The sequence below is a fragment of the Solanum lycopersicum genome, chromosome 8 (assembly GCF_036512215.1).
Source record: "Solanum lycopersicum chromosome 8, SLM_r2.1".
Taxonomy (NCBI): Eukaryota; Viridiplantae; Streptophyta; class Magnoliopsida; order Solanales; family Solanaceae; genus Solanum; species Solanum lycopersicum.
In genome coordinates this window covers 62381641-62397177 of record NC_090807.1, presented here as the reverse complement: position 1 = coordinate 62397177, position 15537 = coordinate 62381641, and the positions used below count along the sequence as shown (strand labels likewise).

The 15537-nt window shown below is 32.7% G+C and overlaps 2 protein-coding genes across 2 annotated transcripts; both read right to left on the bottom strand.

The window, feature by feature from the left end:
* Positions 1–136: 136 nt before the first annotated feature.
* LOC101255322 (phosphoribulokinase, chloroplastic) lies at positions 137–5365 on the bottom strand. Its single transcript, XM_004245887.4, has 5 exons — positions 4481–5365; positions 1941–2025; positions 1719–1803; positions 1250–1494; positions 137–628 (listed from the first exon to the last, which is right to left on the bottom strand). The coding sequence occupies exons 1-5, from the start codon at positions 5014–5016 to the stop codon at positions 377–379; spliced, it is 1203 nt and encodes a 400-aa protein (XP_004245935.1). The 5' UTR covers positions 5017–5365; the 3' UTR covers positions 137–376.
* A 2304-nt stretch (positions 5366–7669) lies between these two features.
* Positions 7670–15237, bottom strand: LOC101265852 (secretory carrier-associated membrane protein 4). The gene is made up of 13 exons (XM_010327280.4): positions 15125–15237; positions 14949–15051; positions 13281–13394; positions 13137–13199; positions 12757–12790; positions 12539–12661; positions 10451–10513; positions 10234–10327; positions 10079–10124; positions 9917–9984; positions 9245–9293; positions 8521–8586; positions 7670–7889 (listed from the first exon to the last, which is right to left on the bottom strand). The coding sequence occupies exons 2-13, from the start codon at positions 15006–15008 to the stop codon at positions 7857–7859; spliced, it is 813 nt and encodes a 270-aa protein (XP_010325582.1). The 5' UTR covers positions 15009–15051; positions 15125–15237; the 3' UTR covers positions 7670–7856.
* Positions 15238–15537: the final 300 nt, after the last annotated feature.

Here is a 15537-nt window from a genome sequence, read left to right as displayed (position 1 = left end):
CTAACAAAAGTATGGCATTCTGAGACACATTTTGCATGAAATATTGTGTTTACGAGTATCAGATTTTCTGAGTTTCTTGGTGGTTTCAATCTCAATTATTGTTCTGTTGTTTACATCCGAGTAGTTGTGCAGAAACTGTTTGGAATTGAAATTCATTTCACCATTTTATTGTCCATGTTACAACTCTCAACACATTTCCAGCTACAAATAAATACATAACAAAGTGTATTTTCTCAATTATGGGGAATTATCTACCATGAAACTGAGACATGAAAGTGGAGAAAAGAAGTCGGCAAATAAAATTTAGGGAAGAAGGGAAACAACTAGGTACAACAGATGATTCTGGGGCCTAGCTGTTAATATAGTTTGGCAAAGTTTAGGCCTTTGCAGCTGCGACTGGAGCTCCAGCTCTGCTGGCAACGATTTGCTCGTAGAGGTCTCTGATCTTCAAACCGACAATGGTCTGGAAGAAACCTGTTCCATTGTTGCTGCCAGGGAAGTCTGCATGCTTCAACATTTGTTGAGTAACTTCACCATAGAATTTGCTGGAGAGGTTGCTCAAATGGCTCTCCACGTAGATGAGTTCATCTAGTCTGTCAAATTGGCCATCCATCTCCAAGACAGATACCTGCAAGTACGAAGAAAAACAGATGGTGAAAATCAGGCATGATTTTTGGAAGAATAGCTGAGCAATGGTACAAACCCGCTCTCTGAGTTAGCCAGGTATTTTCTAGCATGTTGTCTTTAAAGAACTGTGACATATCATCGAGAGATATCGAGAAGAAGCTTTAACATTCTTTTAGTGTTTATTTACCACTTGTGTTAGCTTGCTTGCTCACATTGTTGGTCCCAAACCCGAACAAAGGATGGTAGGTAAACTGGATTGAAGTTTTTCTGCCTAGTCAATTTAAGATGAATCCTCACATACAAAGCTTAATTTTCTAGCCTGACTAGTAATCAGCAACTAATGTCCTTCCAATTGAGTTCCTCGGGTCGAGTCTAGACAGGTGGACTAGATTACCATCTGATACACCCTATTGATCTAACCTAAGTTCAGCTTATTTCTATGTTTGTATTGCTGAGACACCATAAAGGCCAACCATATGTACCTAGGGAGCTTCAGCTCATTCAAATCAGGATAGAACGAGCACCTACGACTATGGGGAATGGAATGTTGACCACAAGGCGAGAGAGTCGATTGATTAGTATGATCAAGTTTTGGCAGGTAGAGAAAGAATGCAGCCTATACCTCATTGCCAAAGTAGGTGTCAGGGCCATAGGTGAATTTGATGCCAGGGTAAGAACAAGTCAACTTCCTGCCACAAGGAATCCATGAGATTGTCGATCCTTCATCAAACAGGTAAACTGGATTGAAGTTCTTCACTCCTTCCTTCATTATCAATCTCACTCTCAAAACTTTGCCTTCATTGTCATCTGGGATTAGCTGAGTTGGGAGCACTTCAATGACTGCATCTGCATATTGCTTTTGTGGATCTGCACCAAAAAAACAATTTTTTTGCCACTTAACTAATCATATTCATCAATCATGTATGATATTAACTATTTGTGTTGTTCAGACTCTCCAAATATGTTATCGCAATCATGTTAGATCCTTCAAAAGTATGCATTTTTGGAGGATCTGACACACATCGTGCGGTTTTTTAAAATGAAAAGTGGAGCAACAGAGGTAATTGTTATTTCAAGGGTAAGTAGTTCACCAATGTAAGCATCAAAATCTGGTTTCCTAGCTTCAATACTGGCCTTAATGCTCTCAAGGCTGTGTCCTCTTTCAGCCATATCCCTCTGCATTTTTCAAAAAAGAACCGATATCATGCATATTTGGTTCGAGTCATAAGTTCTATGTATTAACAATGTAAAAGATATTTACATAATCAGGTCACTTGTACGCGTCGTTATAGATAAATTTTAGTGATAGTTACCTGGATCTTCCAAGCAAACTTGACCTCATTGCTGATATCCAAGTAGATACTGAAGTCCAAGAGGTCTCTCACACGCTCATCGTACCTTCATACCATAGAAAATGAAAAATAAATATCAGATTTTACTACATTATGATATACTAATATTATTAATACATGCATTAGAATGATTAATAAACGCAATAGTCCCTAAAAGTATACGTCAAAGAATGCACGTACGTGGACATTTCTAAAACTCACTTTTAAAAAAAAAAAAAGCTATACAATATATGTTATTTTTAACACACTAAAATACATTATAATTGATCGGTCCATTACAAATCTCAATATTCGAAACTTCTATCTCATTAGATATTCGTATTTTTTTTTTCTCCCATCTCTATTTTGGCTGTAAATACATTTTATTCATCATTATTCTTATACACGTAACTAAGTGCATCAAGAGTTGCATTATTAATATGGTGCTTAAAGTGCTGCTACTGATTTTTCTATCGAATTTTTGCAGCAGAAATAGATATTACTTTGGAGACCTAAATTCTAATTAAGTTTAAGGAAAATGTCATAAAGTACCATATTTTGGATCAAATTATTAATCGAAGACATTTTTCATTAAATTTATTTCATTTGAGGACATTCTGATTTTGTTTGAATCTTTTAAAAATGTTATTATATTTATATCAAATTCTCTAAAAGAATCATAATTGATAGAGAATCTAAGACACATACTTGTCAATATTCTTATAGATCCCAAGTAACACATGTCAAAAGAAGAGAATCCCCTGCACCATTTTCATTTTTTTCTTTTTTCCCTTTTGTAGGGAAGTAAATTATAAAGTACATTTCGTTACACAAACGACAAGAAAAAAATTAAAGAATCTAAATATACGGAGAAACCAAAGTTTTCTTTTCAATGTGTCACCTCTCTTGCATGTGTCTTGTTTTAACATTAGAAAAACATCATTGCATTTCTTCAAAAATTTATTAATAACATACTCACCGCAAGTAGCAAAGTCAAAAATTTTAATGAGGGTTTCAAAATTTCAGAAGTAAACATATGAACTATTGGGAGGGGGTTCGACTTCTATTATATATCTAGAAAATAATTTTAATCATGTATGAATAGTAATAATTTTTCGCTGAGGGGATTATACATTGCCTCCGCCTAGGGGTGTACAAAATCGAACTGAAAATCGAATCACACTGCAAATCGAGTCAAACCAAAAAAAAAATGACTAGTGATTTGGTTTGACTTGGTTTGGTATTGGAAAAAAAAACACGATTATATTTGGGTTGGTTTGGTTTTGATTAAAAAAAATAATCAGAGACCAAACCAACCCGACATTATATATATAATTTTAAAAATTTTATTTTATACCTAAAAATACTTACTTTGATATATTTTTTTAAATATCAATTATATTTTTTAATAGTTTTATCTTTTAATAAAATTATTTCATGTTTGGAAGTTAGAATTCTTAATAATGTAATAAGATTATAGTCTATACATGTTGGTAATTATAATAAAGTCTAAATAAAAATTAAATTAATACTAATGCAAAAAAAAAAAATCAATTCAACACTAAAAATGACAATAATATTGAATATTTGTTTATTAGTTTTACATAGATTTAGACAATTAAAATACATGATCTAATTTTACTTTCTTTTAATATTTAGTCATGTAACTAATACTTACTAAACTTATGTTAGCATGATTTAGTACTTTAAATTATAATCAATTTCATTATGACTTATTAATTTGCAATATTTGTTTTACGCGATTTTATTATTATTTTTTTTATATTTTAGTGTCATTAATTATATCATATTTTTTGTTATTTTCTTGAGAAATAACTTAGATAGTTGCATTTTGATAGGATTAAATAAATATTTGAAATACAAGTAAATTATATGTTTTTACGAATTCATTATCGAAAAAACTCAAAATCTCGAAAAAAAAACCCGAAGTTGAAAATTTTGAATTTTATTGATTTGATTTGGTTTATAAATTTAAAAACCCGACACAAATAATTTGATTTGATATTTGAAAAATCCAAACCAACCCGATCATGTATACTCCTACCTCCGCCTATTACTCACAGTTATATAATTTTTTTTATATAATAAGTGGAAGAATAACCCATAAAATAAGTTCAGTAATCTTTTTTTATTCATTCCATATAACACATTTCCATTTTTAGTCTACTTTTAAATAAAATAAAACTTATATTATATCAAAAAAAAAAATTAGCTTTAAAACTTCATTTTATCCCCTACCAAGATATGATTTCACAACCACACAAATGTACCCCACATATTTTAGATAAGAAATTTCAAAAAAAAAATCTATATTTTTGTTTTTCTTAAAACTCATTCTAACAAAATTCAATAACTTTTCACTCAAATTCTATAATGATATTTTAAAAATCCACATATATAAAAAAAAAATAAAAAAAATCTATACATTTCAAAATTCAACATAAATTAAGAGTAAAAGTTATGAGATACTGTCGGTGCATATAAGTTAAAACGGGACTTACATGGGGTGTAATCCTTCAATGACAAGAATCTTTGGAGGCTTAATAACCTCAGGAGGATCAAGAAGACCACTAACATGATTATAAATAGGTTTATCAACAGGAACCCCATCTTTAATAGCTTTAACTTGTTCATACATTAGATCAAAATCATTAGCTCTTGGATCAAGAGCAGTTACCCCTTTTTCTTTTCTACCAGTTCTGTCAAGTGAATGATAATCATCAAGACAAATGACAGTAGTCATGTCTGATATCAATGTGTTTGAATCTGGATTTCCACCTTTCGGTGGTTCAGCAGCGCCACCAAAGACGCTGGTTAATCGTCTCATAAATGTACTTTTACCACAACCAGAATCAGCTGCTAGACCGATTACAACTGTTTTTTCACCGTCAGAGGAAGCAGAGCATGTCATCTTCCTTGGTCTTTTTGTTAGGAAAATTACTTGTTTCTGGTGAAATCTTAAGTGGGGTTTTGATGGAGTTGAAATTGAACAAGATGAATTCAGTGATTGAGCAGTGTACACTGTACAAACTGCCATTTTTTTTATTTTTGCCCCTCTATCTCTCTGTTTCTTGAGAGGTTTTTGAGATAGAATTATGGAGGAAGCTTTTTTATTTTTTATTTTTGTGTGCTCACTGACTTACTGATAGATTAATGAATGGGCATTTTTTTTAAAAAAAAATTAAATTTTTTTTTTGGTTTTTAGGATATTTTGGAGAAAAAAAATATGTGAGGCTTAGAATTTTTTTGTAAGAAGTTAATGGCTATGGTTATGGCTGTTTTGTTTGGATAGTGAAGTGTGTTGATTTGGATTTCTGTGACTACCATTGGAGGTAGTATTAATCCGCTTTTTTATAATTGATCGGATCTTTTAAAAATAATATATTAATTTTGAAAAATCTAATACACATCTATAAGTATATTCAAAGAGTCAGAGCAATGGAGTTTTACGCAAATATAGCAAGTAGGATTCGTTAGTTTACTTTCAGTGAATCACATCGTGATGCAGTGACGAAGCAAAAATTTTAATAATGGGATTGTAAAATTTGAAAAGGTAAACATACAAACTAATCGAAGGAGGTTCACATTTACTATATACACATAAAAGTTAATTTTAACCATGCATAAATTGTAGTATATTTATACATGTTGTTGTATTTGTGTTGAATCTCTTTAAAGTAGTATATTAATTTTTGAGAATTTAACACATACCTGTCAACATTTTTGAAAAATCGAGTTAGGAAATTTTTAGTTGGTATACGCTGATATACATGAATTATACGTTAGACAGCAGGTTTTATGATTCATTATTTTACTTCTTTTTTTTCTAGCTGGTATACACTGATATACATGAATTATACGTCTAACGACTGCTTTTAGTTTAAGTGTTTGTGCGCGGTGGACGACTATTTAGGTTTAACTATTTTAGATAATTATTTTAAGGCTAAGAATAAAGAGGACATGGTTTGTGATTTTAAATTTTTGTTTAGGGGTATAATGGTCATTTTACTTTGTACTACCCCCCACTACCCCACACTCCACATACACTATTGAATAAGAAAATTTATTATTTTTCTTGAATTTATTTATTTATTATTCTGTTAGTAAGGATTGAAGATGATGTTTGTGATAGATAAAGGGATGGAGAAAAGGTTTGGTGGTGATTTATTTCAGTTTGGATATTTCATAGGACACGTGGCAGAAGGATGATGGCATAAAAGAAGATAGAGAATGTGTAATCCATAATTCAAACAATTTTGGATACTACTTTTTGCTTTGGAATGTTGTTCGGGTCGATGAATAAGTTATTTCGAGATTTTTAAATTTTAGGTATTTTGGTTGAGGATTACAAAGTTTGATATAAGGCTTAACTTAGCTCCTAATAAGTATTCATAGCTTTACTTAATTGGAAATTACTTGGCAATACTATAAATCTAGTTAATCGCGACGTCAAATAAGAAAAAATTTAGCCTAAAATTAATTTAATATAATGTGCTATATTTTTCCAAATCAAATTATGTGCACTCCAATTTGCAACTATTATTACTCTCAATTTAGTATGAGTTCATTCTCAGTTCAAATTTAATTAATTAAAACACTATTATTTGTATATTAGAAAACATTAAATACAACAAATAAAACTTTAAGTATGATATAAAGTAATTCAAACTAACTAAACTTTTGTTAATTGATTTAAGTATGCTGCAGCATTAATTAAAGAACCATCCTTTAATTTTGACGTTCTTTTTTAGTGTGATAAAAAATACAAGAAATTTTACTACTAAAAAAGAAAGAGAAAATAGTTCATGAAATAAGAAAATAAAAGGGGGAAAAGGAATTTTCTATTTCCAAGAATTAATTACGTATTTATTTTTAAATTCATTATATTCATCATTCCAAATTTAGATGATCTTAGTTACGTCCTAGTTTAGCAAGTTTCGTATTTGGTTAAGATTAAGGATTCCAAACATATCTGGTGTACAAAGCATCCCGTGTTAACAGAGATTCAGAAAAGAATCGTACTTTAAAGAATGTGATGTAGACAGTCTATCCTAATAAATGAACAAAAATATTTGAACTTCCGTTCCCTTTAATTTATTTGCTTAGATCATTTTGCTACTATGATTCGTGAATTATTTATATCTATTTTAAGAAGTGTTGGATTTGTTTCTTTTGTGGGATAAGTTTCTAACCTTAAATTAGTTATTTACTCTACTAATTTCTCAAGTATTTTCTTGCTTTAATCCATAGAATTAAATGGAAAATTGGAGTATTAGTTAGGGGTAGGATTCTTAGAGTGAGAATTTATGGTCGAATAACAACAATTTGTTTTAGCTGAAATCAACGTGTAGAATTGTTAAGCTATGGGTTAATAATATAATTTAAAAGAAAATTCTAGATTCAGCTCTTGTGCGAACCAAATCTAGTCCGATACAGCTACTCCAATATACATTTATTCAGCAAACTATATGCCTGAAGCTTCTGGTTGCAGTAGTATTCAGGAGAGCCCAATCAATAGTTTTCATATATTACACAATGTAATACTTGCTTGGAGTGTAGCAAAAAAATAATAAGAGTGTAGTTAGTCTCTTTCTTTATATATGTTAACTAGGTTTTATTTTTTTGTAGTTATTCTCTTGTTATGTTTCTGCAAGTCTCAATTGGACATGACTATTAGTGGACACCATCACTCAAAAACGAATCCCAGTGAAGGCACTATAGTAATGTAGTAGTCTAATGATCAAAGGTCAAACTGTGATTACATACAAAAATGACAATGAAACGAATATGTTTTGAAACCTAGAAAACATGCAACTATATCACGCAAGTCATTACTCTGGAAAAGAATTGTTTTGTTGCTACGTCCAAACAGGTGCATCACTTGTGCCCTCGGAAATACATGTACACTTTCTGCAATGATATAAACGTTACAAGATGAAAGTAAATTTTTAGTAGTATACAACAGTTTGTTATCAGGCATAGAAAAAGTATAATTACCTAACACAACTAAATTCAACCTTAGGTTCTGAATAGCCCTACCTAAATGATACTCTCTCCCCCCCACAAAGCGACTCTTCGGTTAGTACATTTACTGTTCAAAAGATGTACATGCTCCAAAACAAAAACTACTTGGATGTCCATATCTGGGTGAAAACCTAGCAAATTGTCTACCTTCTTTCTGTGATAAAAGGAAAACCTGGCAAATCATCAAAAAGGACTAGAGATGCATTTTTCTTGATATTTAAGAGAAACCAGACGATACCCCTCTCCTCCACCCTCCTCGAAAAAGACTACCCCCCTCACACAGCAAGCAAGAGCTTAAATATGAATTGATGTACGATTTCTTTTTTCCCCTTGATAGATTTCAGTTTCAGGCCACATACACATGAAGCTCAAGCCGCAAGGCAAAGATGAGCAAAACTCTAAAAAGAGGAACAGCAGATACCAGAACACTAGGTGGAGCATTGCCCCAGCTGATCTTCATACAATTGATTTATTAATGAACCTGACATGAAGAATCGCAATACAGTAAAAACCTCACCTGCAGCACCCACAAGCTAAGCAAAACTTCCAAGCAGAAGAAACCAAATCCAATCAAATAAAATATCTGCAAAAAAAGAAGAAAAGGACAACACAAGAATATATATTAAGAAGGTAAAAGATCAAACATCCTGATAAGCTAATATAAGCATTAACTCTCAATTTTATTGGGAATTCCAATTATCTAAGAGAGCTTTTGATGCAGTAACTCAGTTTAAAAACTAGCTGCAATATGCAATCAGAATATCAAATGAAATTGAGTTATTGTTCAAGAAAATGACTCTACAAAAAATGTTTTTGATCTGCTAAATCAGTTAACAAACTAACTGCAATATGAAATGAGAAAAATAAAATGAAATTTAAGTTTTTGTTCAAATAAACAGTAAAGACAGTGCTGAGTGCACAAGTTAAATCAAATTCAATCTGCTAATAATGAGAAACTGAGAGTTTTTCACTTGGAAGGGAAGTATCTACAATCAAGCATTATGGTCATTTGGTAGGGTGTATTAGGTAGAATAATGCTGGTATAAAATTTTAATACAATGTTTGGTTGCAAATCTCATCTATGTCCAACTAGTACCAGTATTACTTGTACACCCTATTAGTACTGTAATTAAACATAGTAAACAATGGCATTCAATTTATTGTTTTCAAAGGGATGTGTCGAAGAATTTGTTATTTTTTTTCCTCGCATTAAAATAAGAGCAAATAATTAAACAACTTACCCCAACCAGCACATGGTCAGAGAAGACATCAATTGCTGCAAGGATACCCCTGGAATGAAGTAAAAAGGAAGCACAATAATTAGTGAAGAATATAAAAAAACAATGACAATCCAAGGGAAAGTGGAAAACCCTTGATAAAAATCACCGCATTTAACCGCATCAATATTTCATTGCTCTTATTCATGCTCATGAAGAGCATTTCTCACCATTCAAGACTCATATCATACATAGATTTAATTTAAAAACATTATAGAGTACAACCAGACCTTTAACTGGTTGATTTCTTTTTGAACTGTTTCCATATCAATATGGTACAAATATCCTTATCAAAAAAATCAATATGGTACAACCACAGGAAAATCGATGCACCAACAAGGGAAGCAGTAATTTGTTGATCACAAAACTAAACCATGTTCTTTTAGTGGTGTGCAACACCAAGGGGTTTTTGGGATCTTCAACTCTTCTATCATCACACTATGAACCAAATCATTTGCAGAAACAAGGGGAAGAAGGCAACAAGGGCATTTAAAGCATTTTTTCACCTAAAAGGTGTATCCATATAGACTAGCAAATTCTACTAAGCTAAAACAGCCTGCCAGAAGTAGCAGCTTATACAGAATACTGAACTCTATACTGCGCGGTTAATGGACTAAAAGTTGCAGCAGAACTTACGTTAAGGATAATCCTTGAAATACAATGGGAGGAGCAATAGCAGCAAGTATGCAAAATCCAATGTGGAACTGCACATACAAAAAACAAGAAAACAAAATACTCAAAAACAACTCCTGGCATAAAATAGACAGCATCTTTATCACTTCTGTCAGCAAAACGAACCAAGTAGAACATGAAAAACCATCCAAACTTCAATGCACTGTCGGTCCTGCAAATCCAAACAATCTGTTATGTGGAAATCAAAAACGAAAAGGAACAACTGGAGGGATTTTAAAAAGGTGAAAGGGGATAAAATTAAGAGAAACAACACTACATACCTCATTGCGTTATACAGAGGCCTGTACCACAAAATGTACGAAAGGGGACATCCCATTAAAGCATATATTACAGCCAGGAAAAAGATTTTAACACCTAGAGAAGGCAAGAACTAGATGATGTTAGATATATATTGAACTTGAATTTACTTTTAGATCTTTACGCCAATAAAAAGGAATGCCACATGAGCTTCCGCAGAAAAGAGAGAATAAAGCTCACCGCCACCCTTAATCCAACAGATAGTCACGGCAAGAACATTGAACGCCAGACAAAAAACAATGCCTGTAGAAAGATTTTGGAGCAAACTCAAAGAGGTTATGAAATAGAAAGATTCATATAACACTCAAATAAAGAGCAAGATAATACAAGATTCATAGAGCCCTTGAAAGAAAGAGTAACATTTGTGAGAGAGAGGGCGCTGTTGAACAAGCATTATAGCCCATAAAGAAGATAGTCATCTATCCCAGTTTATTCTTTTACACAACAGCTATAAACCCTGTCGTTTTAACAAAAGAAAAATCTACTACTAGTTCCCCTCCATCCTATAAAAATTACTCGCATCTCAACCTAAAATGTTACTCACATGGATGAAGTTGCCAAACGGCTTGCTCTTGGGTTCCATATCAATTGGGTCTTGTTACTTTTAATAAAGAAACAGCATTGCTGGATTTCAATCAAAACATCGGATAATTGTAACTTCAGAGCTGAACTACTATAGAAGTTTGAAAACACAAACTCAAAACTTGCAGCTACTAATTTTATGCTGCTTGGATCCCAAAAAGATGTATAAGCAGAAAGGCTAAAGTCTTTTGACCCTAATCACGAAAGGCAGCAGTGTTAAACATAGAAATAATGTTTCTCCCATACACTATTTTTTAAATCAGTAAGCAAAATTTCATCAATGTAAAGCCTGACATGTACAACAATAGATCATCCAAGTCACAAAAATAAAAGATGGGATAACCTTTATACAAGAGTTACTCCTTGAATGAGCGAATGAATACCATTATTCTAGTTCTCTTATTCATTATGTTCTCCGCGATTTCTGAAAATGAGGTTTGCAAAACAGAGGGGAACTACAATGTACCTTATCGGAAAAATCAAAAGAAATAAATAAAGGAATAAATTCGGGGAAGGGGGAACATAGAAGTGAAATGTAGCTTTCCAAGAAAACCAAAATCTATCTCCTTAACTTCTGCGTCCTTCACAACAATGGTTGCCTTTATTAAATAATACTCTACTATCTGTATTTCTATAAGCTAAAGAAGATCACTTCATAGGTCACCCCATGATTAATTAGATATAATCATCTATGAATATATTGGCAATTTATCAAGGAGAAACACAAAAATGTAGTTTGACAAAGGATCTATGAATATATTGGCAACTTGTCAAGGAGAAACACAAAAATGTAGTTTGACAAAGGATCTATGAATATATTGGCAATTTGTCAAGGAGAAACACAAAAATGTAGTTTGACGAAAGATGAAAGCAACTGGTTATTAACTTATGTCTTAAAATACCATCTCAATATAGTAAGAGACATTCGATAGCATCAAACTAATAACTATGTGCAATGAAGCTCTCTCTGTATGCGTTTACTTTCACAGATATAACATTTAGCTATCAGTTCAACAGAGAAATTTAGGGTTGCACTTCCCATCTACTAGGGACATAGGGGTCTTAATTTCTGTCAAACACCTCAATGAATCAAGATTTATTCAATTATATTGGTTCTTGTTTCGACAGACAGTAGGCAGAAACAGAGGGAGAGGAATTTCTTCTCTTGCCAGAAACTTGAGCTGAAAAGCAGGTTTCCCCCTCTGTTCGATTTGTGACCCTATTTTAGTCTGTTACAAGAGCCAATTCGTTTCTACATATGGAGACAGTATAATTAGAACTTTCCATTTTATCCTAATGACAAGCTTTTACAGCCACACAAATGTTATGTATGGCATGTTTAAAACCTGGCACGTCTTCCTTTCTTTTTTAATCTCCCCAATTAAAGAGGGTTACATAAAATGAAACAGAGTGAGTAGCATATCTCATGCATTACAAGCAAAATCCAGACAAAAAAGCAGAGAAACTGATGCACTGCACACGTTGAGCCCAGAAAAGTAAAGAAACTATGAAGAGTTTCATGCAAAACTCCAACATTTTGCACTCGTAAAGTACACTCAAATCATAATCAAATGGTAAACTTGTAGGTACTTGATGAAAGCGGAAACTAGAGAAAATTTAGTAGACAATCGTTTTTGATATTCAAAGAAACATTCTTCTTTTAAAGAAACAGAAGCGAGATGCTACCTAACCAGCTTGCAAAAGCCAAATACTGCAGCCGCTGAGAATGAGCTGGTATTTCATTTGCTATATCATGATGAATAATTGGAAAGAAGGGCGGCCAATTCCTATCATCAGTTGGCACACCAGCTGAATTGAATCATAGAAACGCATTATCTCAGCATGCTAAAGAGAAAATAAGACGATTTAATAACAATCTGAAACTAGCTTAAGTCATTTCTTACCACCAGCAACAGCATCTTCTCTTCGTTTAATATCCTGTTAAACGGCACTTAATGAGAATCATGCATAACCCTCAAACTGAGTTGAAGCAAATATAAACTAGAATAAACTACAGATCAAGGAACTCATAACAACAGATTTAGCTAAAAAGTAACATTTTGAAAGCATTCACAAGCCTTGAACTGAATTGGGAAAAAATATAGACTAAAAATACACTACAGGAGGTTGTAGTAAATAGTTTAGCCAAAAAACTAGGAACATAACTTTTCAAAAATTTGCACCCTTGCAGCAATAGATGATCAGAAATCAAAAAAAAATAATATAATTCGCAGTAATGCACATAGCAAACAACAAATTTTAAATAAAAAGAAAAAGAACCAACTCTTTCTCTCCTTTGCAGATCTGCTTCCCAGGTTGCTAATTCTTTTTGCTTCTTGTTGGAGCCCTAAAACACAATTGAGAAGAACATATTCAGAATACAATGTTCTTTACAAGACTGCAAACAAAAGCATATCAACTTCATTACATTCATTGAATCCAATGGGACGTCATCAGTTGCATCATGTTTTTGGCCAAAACCAAGAGTACTAGCAATCATTTGAGGGAAGCGTGACTTCGAAGCAGGAGCGGAGCCACCTTTCTGCAAGAAAATACAGATGATACAAGTGAGGAGGATCTTGCACATTCAGAGCATTCAAAGTAAATAAAGTATAAAAAGTTATAATTGTAATTTTAATGTAAAAATAAATTCTGCATTACGAGAAACTGATTGTGAGATCTTGCACATTCAGAGCATTCAAAGTAAATAAAGCATAAGAAGTTATAATTGTAATTTTAATGTAAAAATAAATTCTGCTTTACGAGAAAGTGATTGCGAGTTGAACACACATACACTGTAATAATTCGAGAACTGAAGCATGCCCTTTTTGGCACTAACAATACTCACAACCTTAAAAGATGAAGGAAATTCATATAATCTCTATGGAAGAACAAATAGTGGGTTTCGATGGTTCTAGGTATTTTCAGGCCCTATGAGATATATGGATGATTGTGGATCCAAACAAGGAGGTAAGAAAGCGTCTGCTGAAGGATATGGAAGCCATGTCCCAACAGGGCAGGGCAGCAAGTGACATTTGATAAAGAGAACCATTTTATGCCACTCACCAGTACGTGCTATAAAATATGTTCTAGTTAATGTAAGTAACCTCTATTAAACACTATCGGGTATTAAAGCTTGTCTAATGTCCACTTACTGACTTGGTATTTTTCCATACGGAGTGTTTCAAGACATGCAACTGTTAAAAAGTTGTAGCTTTCTCACTTAACTTGAAACATCTCACAGATACCTTCTTGTCAATACATACATACACATATCATACGTCACTTATCAGCAGCATAATAGCCAACTATTACACAAAACTGGTTTCTTCATTTCAAGAGGAGGCAAACAAAAACAGACTGATTTCCATTGCTTGTTTTTCTTCTTATAAATTTTAAATGTTTAGACTCCATCTATTTTTTCAATAACTAGGAAAAGCAGGGTTAATTTTATTGTCATTATTTTCGTAAACCTCCATTTACCCTTAAACAGTTAAACGCATGAAAAAATAGCATATGTATACCTAAAAATAAAACAAACCGACCTTAAAAAAAAACATCTTTCATTTAAGAGTCCTCATCATAAATCAGTAAGGACCAGTAACTTCACACCAAAGGCCAAATGTCCATATCCAAGCAAATTACAACCATTTTAAATTAAACGGGATGAAGATCAATCCCCAGGCTCGACTCTCAAGCCAACCTTTCAAGTTAAGCTTCTATTAAGTTCATACAGGCTAATTTATCTTAAAATTCATATAAAATCAGCTAGATTTATGCATTAATCTCATTAAAATACTGTATAACTTCACCACGCCGACAAGCCAATCTTAAACACCACAATGTACCCGAAAAATTAGGCAAAATCTAAACTCCTTAATATACTTCCACCATCCAAGTACGCAGATCTAGATCAAATCAAACAATTCATTCCAAATACCACCACAAAACATCCGATAAAAAATCAGAAAAAAAAAACATTGAAAAATGATAATGTTATACGAATAAAGTTAACAACAGCCTAGATCTAAGGAAAGCATCAAATTAATATATTAAAAAAAACGTAAAAAAAGAGCATCGAGAGAAAGGCGGTTACTGAAAAAGGATTGACTTCAGGCTCCTCTTCATCAAACGGATTCGGATCGTTTCCTCTCATTTTCTCTTCCTCTTCTTCTTCTTCAACTATTCCAAATTTGAATCTGCAGAGAATTTTTCAGATATGAAAAGTGAAAAATTTCAGCAAAAATTTATGCAATTTGAAGAAATACATACAAAAAGCAAAGGTGACTGAAGTTCTACTCCTGTGTGCTTGCTGGTGACGCGGGATACCGAATCGAGAGTTTGAATTTACATATTTGCCCATCAGGAGGTTGTGTAATCACCAGCGAATGCCACTTGTAAAGCGGTTGAGTTTTGTTCTAGTGTATCCTCGGTGTATATTAATGAGTTTGTACTTGTCGTCTCAGGATGACACGTGGATATGTTGTTGCGTGGCGAGTATTAATTGGATGAGATGGAGGCTTTTTGGTTATCATTGTGTATACTGTATTTTATGGTGTCAAATTACGAGTTTATCCCTTTCCCGAATGGTTGGTCCTTTTGTCTCGAATGGATATAATTGGGATGAGAATTTTAAGGTGCAATTTTTGGTAGAAAAATAGAGTAACTCACAAAATAAAATCATT

Excerpts from the sequence above, each read along its gene's own strand:
- LOC101255322 (XM_004245887.4), bottom strand. The coding sequence starts at position 5,016 with ATGGCAGTTTGTACAGTGTACACTGCTCAATCACTGAATTCATCTTGT. Across the intron at positions 2,026-4,480 it reads ATTGAAGGATTACACCCCAT|GTACGATGAGCGTGTGAGAG; the intron begins GTAAGTCCCGTT and ends TATGGTATGAAG. Across the intron at positions 1,804-1,940 it reads AGTTTGCTTGGAAGATCCAG|AGGGATATGGCTGAAAGAGG; the intron begins GTAACTATCACT and ends TGAAAAATGCAG.
- LOC101265852 (XM_010327280.4), bottom strand. The coding sequence starts at position 15,008 with ATGAGAGGAAACGATCCGAATCCGTTTGATGAAGAGGAGCCTGAAGTC. Across the intron at positions 13,395-14,948 it reads CTGAAGTCAATCCTTTTTCA|AAAGGTGGCTCCGCTCCTGC; the intron begins GTAACCGCCTTT and ends ATTTTCTTGCAG. Across the intron at positions 13,200-13,280 it reads TCCCATTGGATTCAATGAAT|GGCTCCAACAAGAAGCAAAA; the intron begins GTAATGAAGTTG and ends ATTGTGTTTTAG.